The sequence below is a fragment of the Homarus americanus genome, unplaced genomic scaffold (assembly GCF_018991925.1).
Source record: "Homarus americanus isolate GMGI-L3 unplaced genomic scaffold, GMGI_Hamer_2.0 scaffold51476, whole genome shotgun sequence".
In the NCBI taxonomy this organism is placed as follows: Eukaryota; Metazoa; Arthropoda; class Malacostraca; order Decapoda; family Nephropidae; genus Homarus; species Homarus americanus.
The window spans coordinates 4,060,786-4,079,812 of NW_024736148.1; the positions used below are offsets into that span (position 1 = coordinate 4,060,786).

Genomic DNA, 19,027 nt, shown 5'->3' on the forward strand with positions numbered 1-19,027 from the left:
TTAGGAATATTTTGCACCAATTAAATTACATTTTTCAAAAAGTTATAAAGCATTTGACTCATTTCTTTGTTTTATGAGTCTTTTTTTTTACATTTGACATCTATGTATGCAATTTTCAACTATTGTTTAATAAAATTATAGATAATTACTCAGAAGAATTTAGCATCAACTTTGCCTCTACTGCGATATGCCACATACTGCATTTTTTTTAATGTTTATCGCAAACAATCAAGGCATAGCAACATTATACATCATGTTTATTCTGACAAAAAGTACATAAAAAATAGTCCGTATTTCATTATGGTTATGTCAGTCAAAATAACGTATAGATAATCCCATATGGCGATGTCTTGGTGCTTTTCATATTTGTGTTCGATTACTTGCCTTGCGGCGTCATTTATATTGATTATAATAATATTTGTTTTAATAGACTCATATTCTCCATTTATTATCTATCATAAATAAAAACTCATATATTTTTAAATGAAATATCCCCCGTGGTGACAAGTAGAGTATATATAATTCTAGTAGAGGAAGGAGAGGTGACGCCACGCCTTGAGACAACATTATTGACCGCTAACGCCATTTTGTGAGGCAGGAAGATAAAGCCCATACCACAGCGAGTTAAAGTGATTCATGGGCTACAAAGGATAGGTAAGTGTATATATAATTTTAAAATAAACAATTGTGGATATATTGAACATACGTGTGAGGGTTTGAACGTTTGGTTAGTGAGAATATACTCTAATTAAGACAAGTGGTTGTTGGAGGCCCGGGTTGGATCCATCTTAACGTGCGTTGTTGCTAAAAAAATAAGTTAGTATTAACGTAAAAGAAACACTAGTACTTACAGACTTTTATAGGATATGTGTCTTGTGTCCATGATTATTGGTTAAGTCGGGCACGAGACTTGGCGATGTTTTATTTCAGTATTAGACCGTCATGTTTATAGGTGGATTAACAACCAAGAGAATACAAACCATGATAATTGTAACTTCTCCGATGTTTGATGAGTTTCGAACGAATTTGATATTCATTTCTGCTGAAAATCAAGTGTTTTTGAGACACCCCCCCCCCTCACCCTACTCATCAATCCTAACGAAAATGTATTTTTATTCAAGTAAGTCACAAATAAAAAACCAACAAAACAAAACCTAACCTAACCTAACACTATTGTTTTGATGAAACTCTGCAATTGACGTCAAATAATCTCGATCACAATGTCGGCACAGCTCTTTCCACCTGTTAAGTCATATCTGGTTAATCTGGTACTGAAAAATCAAATCTCCGCTCCCGACACACCCATGCATTGTTCATTGACCTAAGACAAACAACTCTTGCCCAATTATAAGTCTCCTATCGCTATAGCCAATAAGAAACTCCCACATTACCCTTGCACCTGGCGACACTTGTGACTGAACAAATCTAATAATATTGAAAAATTAATATCTCGGTTATCCTTAATTTCTGGCAGAAATATCGCAGAAGAAATAGGTCTTAGAATTGTCCAAACATTACGAAAAATATATTAATAACAGTGAGAGAAATACCGGTGCAAGATCGAAAATTCACCTTAATAAAAATTATATAAAATTTTTTTATTTTAATTCCAAGTATTTTATTTTTATTTTTCAGTTTTTTTCTATCTACACCCATAACTCACCTGTACAGTAGTGGGCAGGGTATGAAGGATAAGCAAAATTGTGGGGTAGAACGGTGAAAAAACTGATCACACTAAAATGATGTCCATGCCTTGTACATGAAGAAATTACCTGTAGTTATTTATCGTATATTTTCCGCCAAAAAATCTGCCACATCAGCGTGTGTTGTCATTCGCTCTTTTTTTTGTTTCGGTGCAACAACTTACCTGCTCAATCTGAGCGTACTCTCGCGTTGATAAAAAACATAAAGTTCGCCATACTGCTGCAGAAAATTGCATTCATATTGCCAGATATGAAAGTAAGTTCTGTCATTTTATTATGCCTTGTGGTCAGTGGCTAGGAAATTAGGGAAGGTAAGGTTGGTAAGGTCAGGTTTTACTAGGTTCTGTGCACATATTCACATAATTTTAATTACTCTCATCAAAAGAACATGAAAAAAAAAAAAAAAAAAAAAATATATATATATATATATATATATATATATATAAATATATATATATATATATATATATATATAAATATATATATATATATATATATATATATATATATATATATATATATATATATATATATATAAATATATATATATATATATATATATATAAATATATATATATATATATATATATATATAAATATATATATATATATATATATATATATATATATATATATATATATATATATATATTATATATATTTGTATATATATATTTATATATATATATATTTATATTTTCTCTAGTAAATTAGGTACGAGTTGACATGTTAGTAATGTGTGGGCCGAGTTGGTTATTTAAGATGGGCCAAGTTGGAGGTATATCACAGCAGCCATATACTAAACGTTGAATAGTTTATTGGTACAGCAGCCTAAAACACATGCGTGGTGGGAAGACTATGCAATGGTAGTTCAGAATTACAGTACAGTAAAGCCTTGAATAACAACGGTAGAAAGTGTCCTCCAATATTGCAGTGTAAGGTGAATCATCGTATCGTAAATAATTAATTGCTGTTAAAATAAAAGCGATAATAATGAGATTCGTTCCCAAGTGTGACCTTTTCATGTCTTTTGTGTGGCTTTTTACCCTCTTTTCCCCAAAACAATAAAATAAATGAAAATTGCAAACTATGTTCTTTAAATAATGTTTATGAATGCTCCTTATGTAATATAAATCAAAAATAATATGGTCACACATAGGCACCGACTCTATTCAGAGATAGTGAAGAAAACAAATTAAGTGAGATAGTAGTGACTAGTAACGATGTTAGTCAGCAAATAGACAAACTAAAGCCTAATAAGTCACCTGGTCCCGATGAGATATTTGCCAGAGTATTAAAGGAATGTAAGGAAGAGCTTAGTATGCCCTTAGCAAAGTTGTTTAACATGTCCTTAAAACAGGTGTAGTACCCAGAATCCTGGAGGATAGCAGTGTAATACCAATTTTGCAAGAAGAGGATAGATACTATCCTCTAACTACCATGTATCAGTCTAACATCAATAATGAGCAAAACCCTGGAAGCTTAATCGACTCGCTCTCAGCACCGATTGATCAATGATTCCCAGCTTCTAGCCAGACGTTCTTGCCTAACTAATCTATTAACATTCTTTTCATCAGTTTTCCAAATGTCAGTGATTGGGCCGAGGGGGCACAATTATGATGTGACCATCTACCGACTTTAGCAACCGACAAAGTCCCCCACGAAAGACTAATTAGAAAGGTAGAAGCTCATAGCATCAAAGGTGACATCATAAATGGATTAGAGTGGTTACAGGACAGGAAACAGCGAGTGAGCTTTAGCGGCACTGGGGTCCCATTGGAACAACGTCACCGTGGGTTCCCCAGGCTCGTGCTTGGACCATTATTATTTACTATATGCATAACGCGACATAGATATCGGCATAGACAGCAACATAAGTAAATTTGCTGATGACACTAAAATAGGACGTGTTATCAAATCTGACGAGGACTCGGCAAAACTACAGGAAGATCTAAACAAATTTTTTGAATGGTCTGAAAAATGGCAGATGAAATTCAATGTCGACAAATGTAAAATACTCAGTATAGGAGATGTAAACAGGGAAACCAGATACCAGATGAACAATGATGCCATAGAGAAATCCGACTGCGAGAGAGATTTAGGAGTAATGATAAGTAGGAACCTTAAACCAAGTAAACAATGTGTTTTTGCTCGTAACAAGGCTAATAAAGTACTTGGGTTCATACAAAAAGAATTTTGGTTACAAGACTAGAGATCATCCTAAAACTGTATCTTGCTTGTGAGACCACACCTGGATTCGCAGTTCAGTTCGTCACCGTATTACAGAATGGATATAGAATCATGGAAAGAATTAAGAGGAGAATGACAAGACTAATCCCGGGCATTAGGAACCTTGAGTATAGAGACAGGTTAAAGCTTCTTAATTTGCACTCCCTTGAGAGACGTAGAGCGAGGGGCGACCTGATAAAGGTGTATAAGTGGAAGGCAGGGCTAAACAAAGGTGACATTACAAAGGTACTCAAACTATCCAACCAGGAGCGAACTCGTAACAATGGTTTTAAATTAGACAAATTTAGATTTAGGCGTGAAATAGGTAAACACACTGGTTTGGGAAACAGAGTAGTGGATGAATGGAACAAGTTACAAATATCATCATTAACTTTCGAATACGCTAGTTGGCTTCAGAAACACTTATAGGTTGGATGCTTATATGAGCAATAGGGGTTGGGTGTAAACGGGACTGCCCAGTATGGGCCAATAGGCCCGCTGCAGTTTCCTCCATTCTTATGTTCTTATGTTGTATTCGGTGTTTACACCCATGATGTCAATTATCCATCTGAAAATGGAGAAAATAAGACCCTGGTTGTGGCTGTAGTGAAATTAATTAAAAAAATTATGTGTTTTAATTAGTGTTATTTATTGTACAATAGAAGTAACCACCGATGGTAAAGAAAAAAATGAGACTGATAGTGGAACGACAACATATGTATGTGAGTACTCATGGAAACAGCATCATTTTTCTTGTTTAGAATATGTACAAAATACTGTATTCTTTATTGATTATTACTGAGTAAATTTGTATTAATGTTTATGTATGCAAATGAACAATACAATTCATTAATAATATGTAGCATATTAAAACACACAAGAGGAGATGGGACAGCATTGTTTTCATTAGTGTTTACACCCGTGACGATGGTTCTACATATGAAACTAAAGACAATAAGACCCTGGTTGTGGCCATAGTAAAATTAATGTAAAAAAAAAAGAACGTATGTTTTAATTAATGTTATTTAATGTAAGTAAATGGAGCAATAGAAGTAGCTTATTACTAATGGTAAAGAAAAAAGGCAAGACGGATTTCACAATGCCCACGTATGAAGTGCATACATGTGAAAACATAGCATAATTTCTCTACATAAGAATATGAAAGGGAAACTTATTACTGTTCATATGGTATGTTTTAATTGATACAGGTACTTATGAATGTAAAACAAAAATTCTACTCACCAATGGTGGTGAAGTCGAAAACATAAGGACAGCCAATGTTGTGTGAGTTTTTACTCAGATGACATCAGGTTCAACTCTGGCTGAAGCTGTAGCTTTCCTTAAAGATGTCAAAGCTGTTGCTGAAGCTGTTCCTGAACCTGTAGTTGTTGGTGAAGCTGCTGCTGAATTTGATGGTGTAGCCGAACCTGAAGTTGATAGTGTAGCCATAGCTGCTTTCTTTTTCTCATTATACATATTTGTCGGGGTTATATGCGTTTTTCACGTCCCTGTTAATTTTAATGCTTCGTTCTGTTAATGGATCCACTTTAGAAAATTTGTTCATTGCTTGCTCCATATAATATCCACAGACCTTTTTCATATCGTTTTAACACACCTACAGTAGTTTCTCGGCTTAGCTAATACACTTTCTCTTATCTTTTGAACCAGCACTACCGTCACTTTCTCACTTGCTCATGTTGAATAGGGATGCAAAAAATGCCGTAAGAAGCCTGAGAAAGTTTTACTTCTGTTCCTGTTCAGATGTGTGAAAACAAATGGCTTGCCAAGCTGCAACTGTTTATGCTAGTGAGCTGGCATTACCCACAAGCCCGGCAGCCTCCGTTCACAAGGCGTGTATTTTTTTTTTTTTTTTTATTTTTTTATATACTGTAGTATAAAACATATCGGGATTTAGTTATTATTTATATGAAAATTTCTTTTTATTTATTATATTTTCGTCGTAACTACAAATAAAATATCAGTGTAAATTGAATTGGGTTCTAAATTAAACAATGTTTTGAATACAAATCGTTTTTAGAACCATCGTTATTCAAGGCTTTCCTGTATATGAAAACTTCCTAAAGTTACTGGTTAACCTGCGCACTTTTAAAAGTTATTAAGTCTAGAAGTAAGACTGAAGAGTTAAACTGAACCTTAATCCCAACCCTCTAGCTTCATTAGGTTCCCAGATTTATAGGGGAATGAAGCCACTGAGGTTACTAAAAGTAGAAAACTTAAATGGTCACAGCTGTGAGGTATTCAGTCTTTTAATTGGACAAACTACCACATCACTCCCACATTTATAGTAATGCTTTGTTTTATTAATTTCAGAACTAACTACATTGATTTTGGAAGATGGAGGTGAGTTGTCTACTTTTTCTCCATATTCCCCATACCCAATGCTAACCAAACCCCTCCATTTAGTGTTAGGGCGTTTAATCATGAGGTGAAATAAGTGAGGGTTCCTTATCTTAATAAGATCAAAATTTTGTATTTTGATAGTGCAGATGCATTTATATGAGAGAATATTGAAGTCCACAATTTATTGCTTCATTTCATTATGAATGGCTGAATGCTATTAGAGGATATATTTTGTATATACAGCTACAAGGCCAGGGGCTTGGCCTAACAGAGATGATCAACGCCATGGCTGCCCAACAACACATGTATACTGCAGCTGCAGCATACGGCAGTCTGGAGGCTGCAGCATATGCCCAATATCCTCAGTATGTTACACAGGTGAGTGGCCATGCCAAATCAATGATAATGGTGTGACTTCTTGAACTGATTTTGAAATTATCATCATTTATTTTGAGCATGTTGGTTGTTTACGGTAAAGCATCACAAGTTCGTACATCAGTTGCTTGCATTATCAGCTAGTCTGCGTCAACTTCTCTTACGATCCGCCCGTTATTAAAAAAAAAATTATATATATATATATATATATATATATATATATATATATATATATATATATATATATATATATATATATATATATATATATATATATATATATATATATATATATATATATATATATATATACTTACTTTTTTTCTCTCTCCCAATGAATTAGGTTTTCTTGCACGCTTTAAGAGATAAGTTAATAGTCTCGGTATTATTTCCATAGTGTTGGAAAAAATATAAAAATCATGTGCAGTAGCATCACGGTTTGGACAATGAACATAGTGTATAAGTTTGAAAAATAAAGCCTTACACAGTAGACTGAACTTTTGTAAAAGACTAAATTGAGGTAGCTCATGATCTAGCAGATAATGATAAAATTGTCCCCCACGAACGCATCATGTATGTGATTGTTATATCGAAACCAACGTTAGAAGTGATGTGAGACTTTTACCAAACTTTCCTTGTTTATTTATGCTTCTGATGCCCTCATGTAATGTCTTTCTGCGTACGTTCAGTAAATTCATACTTGGCTAAGGGATGGTGGTGGCGGCTGTACAGTATAATGATCCATGGAGAGGACGGAGTTGATGTGGGTCTTCCTGTGCAAGTGCATAAGGTGCACGGAGTCAATTTGAGACTGAGGCAGGGACAGTAACTCATATGAGTTGCCACACTGTTTGATGAGAATAAAGTTATTTACAGTATACTTTTACCAAATAATTGCAAAAAAATTTGCAATGACAGAATAAAAGATATGCTAAATGATAAGCACGTTAGACGCCCAACAGCAATACAATATAACTCACCAAGTCCAGCACGGGAGGTTTAAAAATGGGTTATTGAAAATTTCCACATCTCTTGGTATTCATATATGGCCGCCACCTTCCCAACAGATTGAAGTGTATGATACGCATAAAAGAAAAAAAGGAAGAATTGGCCGAAGCTCTACGAAAATTACCCCTTATGGATATGCACCAGCTCCTTTTATGGTGAGTAGAGATTGTACTGTATTTTAGTTTATATTCTTAACCTTTTTTAGTGTGGTCTCGTACGGTCAGTGGTCCCTTGGTCTTATCATAAAGTGTTTTATATACAGTATGTGATAATTTGGGTTGATGGTTCCTGGGATCTATCTTGCCATATATTAAGCTATTCTTAGTTCTCAAAAGTTGTTAAGTTTGCTACTCTCAGTACGTAGGGTGTGCGAACTTTTGGTGCTTTACCTGAAAATTGTGATCCTTTCTTTGAGGTATTGATCGTGTCGTCATAAATTACTGTATTTTTTGTGGTATTATATATATATATATATATATATATATATATATATATATATATATATATATATATATATATATATATATATATATATATATATTTATATATATTTATACAGGGTGTCCCATACATTTCCATACATAGGAAAAATAAATTTTATATGAAAATCCATTTTTATTTATATAATATGCTCTACATGACTACCATTCTGTTGAAAACACTCTTCAATGCGTGTCCTCCACTGCTGAAGAACACGTTCAAGCACAGCTGGAGTTATGCTTGTAATGGCGTTGGTGATACGTTGTATGGAAACCTATGGGACACCCTGTATATATATATATATATATATACTGAGAACCACAAGGAAAGAAGAAAACACGAAGTTCCCAAGCGCTTTCTTGTAATTCGTGTTTTCTTCTTTCCTTGTGGTTATCAGCACATACCTAGATCACGCGCACCTACAGTGATTTACTTGCATATATATATATATATATATATATATATATATATATATATATATATATATATATACATATATATATATATATATATATATATATATATATATATATATATATATATATATATATATATATATATATATATATATATATATATATATATATATATATATATATATATATATATATATATATATACACACACACAATTGGGTCTTCATTAACGCGGTCAGTTGAACCCGTGTTGTACCGTGTAAAACGAGAAACGCGTAAATGAAATAACAGAACATATGGGATTAATTGAAATAGGGTCTGGGCCCACCCCCAAACTCCACTTTGTCCAACACAATACCTACGTTGTAGTAAAAATAACATAATTTTATGATGGTATGCACACACACATAATATAGAAGAGAAATATCAATAAGAGAATAATATACTGTACCAGGTAAAAGAAAAATCAAGGTTTAACACTTACGTCAGGTTAGGTTAGAAAAAATCAAGGTTAACACTTACGTTAGGTTAGGTTAGAAAAAATCAAGGTTAGGTTTAACACTTATGTTAGGGTTGCCATACATCCGTATTTTCCCGGACATGTCCTCCATTTAGGTCTCGAAATCTTCATCCGGAAGGAATTTTTAAAATTCTTCAAAAGTCTGGAATTTCAGCTTCATCATTTTCTCCACGTAAAAAAAATATGAAACTGTAATGACGGAAGAGAGAGAGAGCGAGTGAGGGGGAAGGTGGAAACCGTAGATATCTCGTTCAGTTTTCGTCAGCTGATAAGTCGCTTGTACGCCCGTAGGTGTTGTCAACTTAGCTGTCAAATATTTGATTGATAAGGGGGTAGAAGTTGATGAAGTGTTTTGACCAAGTTAGTAACCTGAAGCAGTTTGTGGAAAATTACAAGAGTGATGAAGAATTTAGTAATCTGCCAACACATAAAAAGTGGACCAGATACTTTGAAAAATCAAAGAACATTGAATGCCACTCAGAATTGCTAAGAATTGCACAATTCTTCTTTACTATATCATGTCACAATGCAAATGTAGAAAGAGTTTTTTCACTGATGCAAAGTCAATGGACAAAGGAAAGGAACAAATTGAGTGTTGAAACAATGAAAGGCATTCTGACTGTACAGTACAACTTCCGAGAAACACCTTGCAGTGACTTCTATACCTTTCTAAAGAGCAATCAGCCAATACTGAAAAAGATCCGATCTACAGAAAAGTATGCATGGGCACAAAGTCACACACACAGTGGGGGAAGAAGACTGCAGCTAAGGTAATGAAGATGTTCAGCCTTAAGCAAAGGTAATTTTTTTTAAGATTTCTATACCATGTATGTTGTATATTAGCCTGTGTGTGCCGGGCGGGGTGGGGGGGGGAGTATGTCTTCGGGAGCGTCCTCTTTTTTTAATGTTCAGATATGGCAACCCTAACTTACGTTAGTAGAAGGGATGGGTCGGCGTACGGGAATGGCGCCTGGTTCCGTGGAGGCAGAGGGCAGATTACTGGCCCTCAGGTGAATCACCATCACTATCCACCATAGTTCTCAGGGCCTCCCTGACAAATCCCTCAAAGTCACCATCACTGTCACGATCACTGGCTTGGGCTGGCGATGGTGGGTTGCGGGCGAAGAAGTCCGTGATGTTACGCTGGCGGCTAGTGTTGATGTGGTCGTGATACACCTTGATGTACGGCTCCATAGTGTGCAACAGCTGGTTATGGAAGACTTCATAGCGGTTATCGTCAGGGTCGTTGGAAAGGAGGAGCTTCAATTTCTCTACACACTCGATGGCATCCTTAACATTACCATGCGTTAACTTGTGTTCTTCTCAGGATGACACACTGCCTGTCTCTTCACTGACGTGATCGTCTTCTAACATCTTGTCGGCAGTCACCTCAGGATCCCTGATCATCTCCATAATGTCGTCGTTGGTGGTCTCGGAGAAGGCTGCAGTTGTAATACTCTGCGCAGCGTCTCTGGCAAGGTCCACTCCCACTGCAACAGACTGAACCTCACCAGTCAAAGGTTGACTGCCTCCCACCCGGGATACCTTGCAACACATGCCGCCATGCGTGACGAATCGTTGCTACAGACAGCTGATCCCATGCCTCCACCAAGAAGTCAACAGCTTTCTTGGCGTTAAATTTCTTCCAAAACTGTTTGACGTGAACTTCTTGATCCGCCAACTCTTGTTCCTCGTCCTCATCGCTCTGGCTATCGGTGTCACCCAGGTTACGCAACTCATCCTTGGTGTTGGTACAGTCGTTCAGGAACTTAAACTTCTTTGTAGAGAATGCAGCCTTAACGTTGCATATCAACTCCTGGTCCATGGTCTGGATTGACGACGTAGTGTTGGGAGGAAGGAAGACCACTTTTACGTTGGGGTGACGATCCAACAGTAGGGACGAGTGTCCTGGTGCTTTGTCAAGGAGTAACAAAATGTTGAATGGAACATTCTGTTGCTCGCAGTATTTCTTGCCGTCGGGAACGAAATAGTCGTCAAACCAGGAGAGGGACAGAGCAGAGAACATCCACGCCTTACGTGCGGTCAGCCAGTGGACATTGTGCTTGGTCATGTCCATGTTCTTGTAGGCGTGCGGCTTGCGGGCTGTGTGGATCACCGATAACTTGAGTTTACAGGAACCGGATGCGCTCCTTCTGCAACTTCCGGCCCCGACACTTGCTGGCAGACTTGACAACGAAGGTCTTGGACGGTAGCTTTTTCCAAAACAGACCGGATTCGTCCATGTTGAATACCTGGTCGTCGGTGTACTGTCCTTCCTCCATAACGTCACGTAAGAATGGAGGAAAATCACTAGCCGCAACACGGTCAGCACTGGCTCCTTCACCACCAATGTTAATGTTGGTGATCTTGTTCCTCTTCTTAAACCCTTGCAGCCAACCAGAGGAAGCATTGAAGGGTTTGGGCTCTGCAATTCCCATCATACGTGCCACTGCTACGTACAGTTCACGTGCGTACTCTTGAACCGACCGCGTGTTCACTGCCATGTTCCGTTGAGCTTGACGAATCAAGTAGTTCACAAGTAAATTCTCCGTCTTGTGAAGCGCCTTGTTCTGGCAGTACTTCAACATTGAAGCACCTGCAGACTTTGTGATGTTCATGTGTTCTTTTATCTTGGCTGCATCCTTCTTGATTGTCCGGATCGTAGATTCGTTAACACCATGCTGGCGCACGAGATCAACCTGTCTTGTTCCTTTTTCTAACTCTTGTATTATCTTGTACTTTACCTCGTAACTTAGGGCACGTCGTATCTTCTTTGGCTTAGGGCAGCTGAGTCCAGGTAATGCAAGGTTTTTCTGTGGTGGTGGAGGTCCAGTGGAAGCCATTCTTACGAGATTAGCGAGATTATCCGAACAAAAGAACACAGTATACACGGGGTGACTGGGAGGATCGTAACTGACGCTGCTAGGTCAGCGGCTTCATCCCTCCCGCGGCAGGGCACGTCATATTACATTAAACCAATCACAGCTAGTGGCGGAGGGAGGTAAGGATGCGTGGCCCAATCACAGTCCGATATGTCATATGACGTCACCGATAACGCAACAGACACATACACTGCACAACCTAGTCGCGCCGCTTACCCAACATGGCGGGAGGTTTGAATCCAAAAATGGCGCGGCGCGAAAGGACCGCCAGTCGCTCTCCACGTAAATGACCAAATTTACCGCGTAAATGAAGCATCCCGCTTTTGGCAAAGTACCCCGTAAATGACAAAACGTGTAAACGAAAACCGCATAAATCCAGACTCAACTGTGTGTGTATATATATATATATATATATATATATATATATATATATATATATATATATATATATATATATATATATATATATATATATATATATATATATATATATATATATGTATATATATATATATATATTTATTTATTTATTTATTTATTTTGTGGTTTGGTCAATGTAGTTGTAAATTGTGATGCTTTATTTTGAGCCATTAATTGTGTACATTAGTGTAGTAGTAAATTATCATCCTTTTTATTGAGCTGTTGATATTTTGTTGTAAATTATTATCTACAGTACAGTCCTGTACTTCACTTTGAGCTCTAGATATAATACAGTTGTTGTAAATGATCATTCATCATTTTGAGTTTCATTTTATAGTTATAAATTAATGTCTTTTCTTTAGAGCTGTGTTTACGTAGTTTTAAATTTATAGAGCTGCTGTTTACTTAGAGTAGTTTTAAATGAAACAAATTATTCCAGCAAACAATATTTGATATTTTTTGATGAATTGACTTTAAATGAATTTCTCATTCTTTGCTATTTGTGTGGACAGGGTGCATACATAGCTTCTGCAGCTGCACCAGGAGGTGCACGTGGACATGGCCGTAGCACTCTAGATCCATATGACAGCTATGCTGCAGCAGCAGCTTATGAACCAGAGCCTCCGCGCCACCGTGAACGCCGGGACAGAGAGGATCGCCGGAGAGACCGGGACAGAGACCGCGATCGTGATCGGAGAGACAGAGACAGAGATCGAAGGGACCGAGACAGGGACCGTGACAGAGATCGTGACAGGGACCGAGATAGAGAACGTGATAGGGATAGAGACCGTGACCGCTGGAGGGATGAAGACCGTGACCGCAGCCCTCGTCGTGACCGTGACCACAGGGATTACAGGGACTATGATCACCACAGAGATCAGTAAGTATTATGGTGATGTTTATTCCTGTCCCAGATCATATTATGTATGGCTTGAATGTATTCTTTGTTTTAGACTGTCTTGCCCATCCCTTAATTTTGATATAGGAGGTAATGGATATTTCTACACATCCATTTAATTCTCATCTGTCTACAGAAACAAGCATCTTATGTTAACCATTGCAATTCTTCATTGATATGTCTTTAGTTGTCCAATACTATTTTAGTGTACAGTACATTTATGCATGTCTTTCCAAAGATTTCATATCTTTCATGTTCCAATCACCTTGTGCACATTCAGTCCAAAGTGATGTTTCTACACTGCATGTTATTTCACTGACAGTTGTATTAATTCTTATTGTACTTTATTCCAGTTATGATGAAGAAAGAACAGATTACAAATCACAACCTCCAAACAACACAATCATGGTGCGGGGTTTAGCACAGCACATTACAGAAAATGATGTAAGTGTTGGCGACCTCTATAGTGGTGTATACAGTACTACATTTCCCAGGTTGTGCTCAAGGTTCTAGGCACGAGATATAAATCCATCTCGCCCTACACCCTCAACCATTATCTTGCAGTGGCCAGATATTAAGAGTGACATACCGCCTTCCTCGTCGCATTCTCTATAGTGGTACATATTATGTAAATATCAGATTTGCTTACACAAATTTCTTTCCAAAGCCTCTTTCCTACAAAATGAAGGTTGACCAGAAACAAAAGCAAATAGTACACCTAGACTTTTTCCACTCAACTATACCATTCATTTATTCTTACTGGTGCAAAAGATGTGCTGTGATCTGGTATATGCTGTCTGACATGTTTCCAAATAACCATGACACTGATCTTTACTCATTCATGCACACTAATGCTTCCTGGATGTCTCTCTATTACTCTTTGTATGTCTTTTGCCCCCATCCTTCCACCTCCTTTTTCAGTCTTTCTTCCGACAGTCCGTCCACTTGTGAATTATACATTCTTGGCAGGTTTACCAATACAGTATAGAGGAATTATAGGAGGATAAGGTCACTATCTGGTGTATACAAAACTGGAAATGATGAGATGGACTTACAGGATTGGCCAAAAGAAATAGGGAAGTAGAGATTAGAATGGGAGGAGCTGTAGGAAGCAGAGATTAATAAGAGAACATCAGGAACTTGAGTTAAATGAGGTTGTAAAAGGAAAGGAATATCACAAGGACATGGCTAAGCTTTTGAGGGATAAAAGTATAGGGGTATGTGAGTGCTGTCTCTGTATGTGGTAAAACATAGAATTGAATGAGGATGTGCATTGTGGAAGAGATATGAGAGGTGGTAATGAAGAAAGAACCTAGGAGAAAATTTCCAGAAATGTGTACCAAGCAAGGAGTGGATAAGGAGAAAATGAACACAGGAGAATAAAAGGCTGAAGAATGTGGCGTTTGAATTTAGGGAAGGATAAGCCGAGGAATTCTGAAGAAAGTTGTGCATTGATTTTGTAAGAAATATTCCCCCAGGCTTGTTTCACACGACTTATTTTTTGCCGTAGTCTTTTATTTACCATTTGCATATTTTCTATTTCAGATTCGTGCAGACATCTTAGCCTGTAACCTCATGCCAAAAGATATCAGACTTGTCCGGAAAAAAGAATCAGGTAAAGTGGCATTCCCTTGGGCCTAACCTCCCTGGACTCCTTACGTTTTTATGTTTTAGTTCCCATTTTCTGTTATCCATGTTCTTTCCTGTCCACCTGTGTTTTCCTCGCTGGCTGAATGGAGGTCTAGGTCACAGGGTTTCCCAAGCAATATAACTGGTTTCCTGAGCACTAAATCAGACTCTTCCAGGTTCCTACACAAGTTAAGCAGATCAGCAGCCTTGTTTTGTTCTTCGAAATTGTGAGTACTTGAAGTGGGATTACGGGTAGGCTTTTAGTGTTAACTCAGTACAGTACTGCTCATAAATACAGTAATTATTTTGATCTTAAAATGTTCTCAGGAGTTACTTGAAAAAACATAGAGGTAGCCTTAAAAAAATTCAACATTATGATGTAATTAATCTTGTGTGTATCATTCAGGCTGTGTAATATTTTGTATATTGTAGCAAAATACTGTAATAAGGGAAAGAAATATTTTGATTATTCCACTGATGATGATATGATGTATAAATATTTCTTAATTGTGTTCCTTGCACCCATGAAGGATTGATGCAGGAATGCAGCGGTAGGAGACAACCAGTGATTCCCTGATCACCATGAGCAGTGAATTGTATGTGTGTCTGTATGTGTGCTTGAAGTGTTGTTTGAATGTATATTTTACACCAGTTTGGTGATGCATGTGGTTGTATGAAAACTATGTAGACAGTGAGTAGAAGTATCTGATCTCTACACCAATGCAGAAGTTTTAAATGTGTTGGTGTACTAGTGGACCCTGTGACCTGATAGAGGCCATTGAATGAGTAAAACATGAAAAGCCAGCGAGGTGGGCACAAAGTGGCTGGTTAGTGGCCACAGGGCCAACTCACGGCCATTTGAGGGTGCGACGTTGAGTGTCCCTCACGCCTCCTTTAAGAACATCATTAATTAACACTTGCTTGTGTGTGTTCTTGCGTCTAGGTGCATCAAGAGGCTTTGCCTTCGTGGAGTTTACGACGGTACATGACGCCACACGGTGGATGGAAGCCAAACAGGTATCGCGGTGAATCCCCGCCGGCCCGGCCCGGCCCCAGGCAGTTCCCCCGGCAGGTCCCCGGACCCCCTGGCCACGGCCAAGGGGTCATGGGCCAGCCAACTCTGCCAGTAACACTGGGTTAACCTCTTCCTCAATACCATCATAGCCATTTGGTTCCTCTTGTAATTTTGCTTCCAATGTTGAGTCAATAACTTGTCACTTTTCTATGAGGAACTGTTAATGTTAGACCTTGACCATTATTGTACATGTGCGTTATGAAAGTATCGCCCCTCATCCTTTACTTCCTTATATTAAGCATCAGTCTTACTTCACTTTGAGTGCACAGTAATATTCTTGATTATTTTTTATTTTAATTTTTTTTTTCAAAATTCACGCTTGCTCATTTTGTTCCTTGATACTGTGTTTTATGTCAGCATGTATTCCTCTTTTCATGGTGTGAATGATGAGTGATTGATCACAATTGTAGATTAAGCTGACTTAGGAATCAGTGAACCTAAGACTGTAGCTTTTTGCTCAGCTGTCTAAGGCTTAATAACACTTAGAGCATGGCTAGGGATAAACTGACTTAAGGCCACCTCCAGCTTTACATAACATATAAATACCCTAATGTGATAGTTAAGTCATTCACCCTTTATATGAGTCAATGCATCCTATTCTGTCTAGTTAGTTTAAGCACTTTGCATCCAAGAGGTGGTCTTATATTATGTCCCAAATGCTTTACCTCTGGAGTCCCTGAGAGCACATTGAAGGATGCATGCTTGGCGACAGTCAGTGAAACTTGTAGCCACTGTTGTTCTACTCCCAATGAGAGATGATATCATCCAAGGAGCAAGCCTGATAAGGGCAACCCTGCGGGACCCTCTGCTTTAACAGCATCAGCAACTACAACCACAACAGTAAACGTGCTCACCCGAACATCCACAACTACAAAGTCTCGGCACCAAGGTTCTCCTCCAGCCAGGGTGTTGGCACTCCTTCCTCTGTAGATTGAGCCTAGTCACTTTTGCCTGTTCATGCCATTCTTGGGACCTAGGGAAGAGCTCCTGCACAGGTATGATAGAGAACTTTAGTCATAGATGGATGTTGAATGTTGTCATCACTGTACATGTATCCTTACCTGTAGAACTTGCTCTTTTTCTAGCCCATTCTCGGCTGAACTGGAGTCCAAAAGTAACAGCTCATGTAAGACACTAAAATTCTTTCTCAAGGGTGAATATTAACACGTTAAATGGCATCTCTTGCAGGGTGTACTCATTCTACAAGATGTGTATAGAGCAACCTTGCAGTATTCCATTCCTAAGGAATCTTCTGAACGACAGTCCAAGGCATCACAAGATTGGTTTTGCATCAGGGTATGTTGACAGCCTGATCAAATGTAGTTCGGACTTTACTAGAGATGAAATTTATATGAATAACAATTGTTAATGTGTGACATAATATTTAATTATTTAACTTATGATTTACTTTTTTATTGCAGTGTGGTGCTCATAATTTCAAGAGAAGAGACTCGTGCTTCAAGTGCTCTGCCCCTCGCCACGAGTCTGAGGCTGGGGAGGAAGGCAGTGATGAAGTTTGTACATACCCAACCAATAGTAAGTTATGAATTATAAAATGAAAAGAGTTTCCTTAAAGATAATGAAGCAAATTATGTGAAAACTTTAGTATCGGTATAATTCACTGTGCAACAAATTTTAGGGAAAGTTGTGTTTATCTGAATTTTTAACTGTTTATATATGTTTTTGAGTATGCTGATTCCAAAATTTACTTTAGTTTTTTTTACAGCATCAATAGTTTTATCAGAAATTAGCAATTGATTTTTTATCATCTCTGAAATTTAACCAGAAATCAGAAGGTGAAATGTTGATATACATCACATTTGCTAACGAAATAAATGAAACGAGAACACAATTTTATTTTATATTAAAAGCATAAAACATGACCAAACAACACATTACTTTTCTACACTTGTTACTAATGAAATTGAACAATAATCTGTTAAAAATGAACACTTGAACGGCATTTTCTTCTGTGTTCCTTTGGGTCATCTCGAATCAAACTCCACACGTAGTCACCCATCATAGCTTCATCCCATCTCCCCTGATATCTCTTCTCCATAGTTTGTATGTCTTGATGAAATCGTTCACCATGCTCTTCACTCACATGTCCCAAGTTTGGTCTGAAGAAGTCCAAGTGTGAATGCAAGTAGTGTAACTTCAGTGACATTCTGCAGCCAATTTCTCTATAACATGCAATTAAATTTTCCACCAGCTCTTTGTAGTTTTCAGCCTTGTGGTTGCCCAGAAACCCATGTACTATAAGCCAAAATGCTTCCCAGGCACTTTTTTCAACAGTTGACATTTTTTCTTCTAAATCTTTATATGCCAACATCTGCCTTGACTTTGGCCTCAGACAATTTTGGTAACATTAATTGGACATGTTTAAGGACGTTACTTTCTGGGCTTAATGCTTTGTTAAACTGCTTCACAAGCCCTAGCTTTATGTGAAGTGATGGCAGTAATATCTTCTCTTTGAATAAGAGCATTGTTACATACATTGTGTGCACCAGGAGTTAATTCGCTTCTGACATGCCAATCTCTTCTGTCATAGTGTTTGTCATCTGCTCTACTATCCATCTTGAAGTCTCCACATACATCCCAATTGTTTCTTGTATAGTCGAGCATGTCTAACAAAATCTTCACATTTTCATAGATCTTCCTTCATGTGAACTGAATTACCTACCAGAATTGATGGAAGTGTATTCCCGTTGTGAAGCAACACAGCCTTAAGACTTTTTGTTGAGCTGTCAATAAATAGACGCCAACCTCTATATGTATTAAGTATTTTAAATATTGCCAGAATGGCAAAACCAATGGCAGATTCATAATCAGCATGTCTAAATTAGTAAAGAAACATATCAAAATCAACATAAACGAAAAAATTTTGCACAGTGAAAAATTGATCAATAATTTTTTCATCAAAGAACTTTTATTTCTGTTTTTGCCCCACCTAAGAAAAAATACACCCTTTAAGAAATTATGCATATACAGTACTGTACTGTATGTATATCCTGGATGGATTCATTTTCAC

The 19,027-nt window shown here is 37.4% G+C and overlaps 1 protein-coding gene across 4 annotated transcripts in view; it reads left to right on the plus strand.

Moving 5' to 3' along the window:
• The first annotated feature begins 517 nt into the window (after positions 1-517).
• Positions 518-19,027, plus strand: part of LOC121872065 (RNA-binding protein 5-like) — a 37,022-nt gene continuing 18,512 nt past the window's right edge. For 3 of the 4 annotated variants that reach the window (XM_042374744.1, XM_042374747.1, XM_042374746.1), the window contains exons 1-10: positions 518-654; positions 6,264-6,293; positions 6,537-6,671; positions 7,736-7,831; positions 12,907-13,274; positions 13,646-13,736; positions 14,838-14,907; positions 15,865-15,938; positions 17,185-17,292; positions 17,418-17,532. In XM_042374744.1, the coding sequence (XP_042230678.1) occupies positions 6,288-6,293; positions 6,537-6,671; positions 7,736-7,831; positions 12,907-13,274; positions 13,646-13,736; positions 14,838-14,907; positions 15,865-15,938; positions 17,185-17,292; positions 17,418-17,532 (1,063 nt within the window). In that variant the 5' untranslated portion in view covers positions 518-654; positions 6,264-6,287. The remainder of the gene's footprint in view (positions 655-6,263; positions 6,294-6,536; positions 6,672-7,735; positions 7,832-12,906; positions 13,275-13,645; positions 13,737-14,837; positions 14,908-15,864; positions 15,939-17,184; positions 17,293-17,417; positions 17,533-19,027) is intronic. The other variant, XM_042374745.1, reaches the window with a different exon arrangement.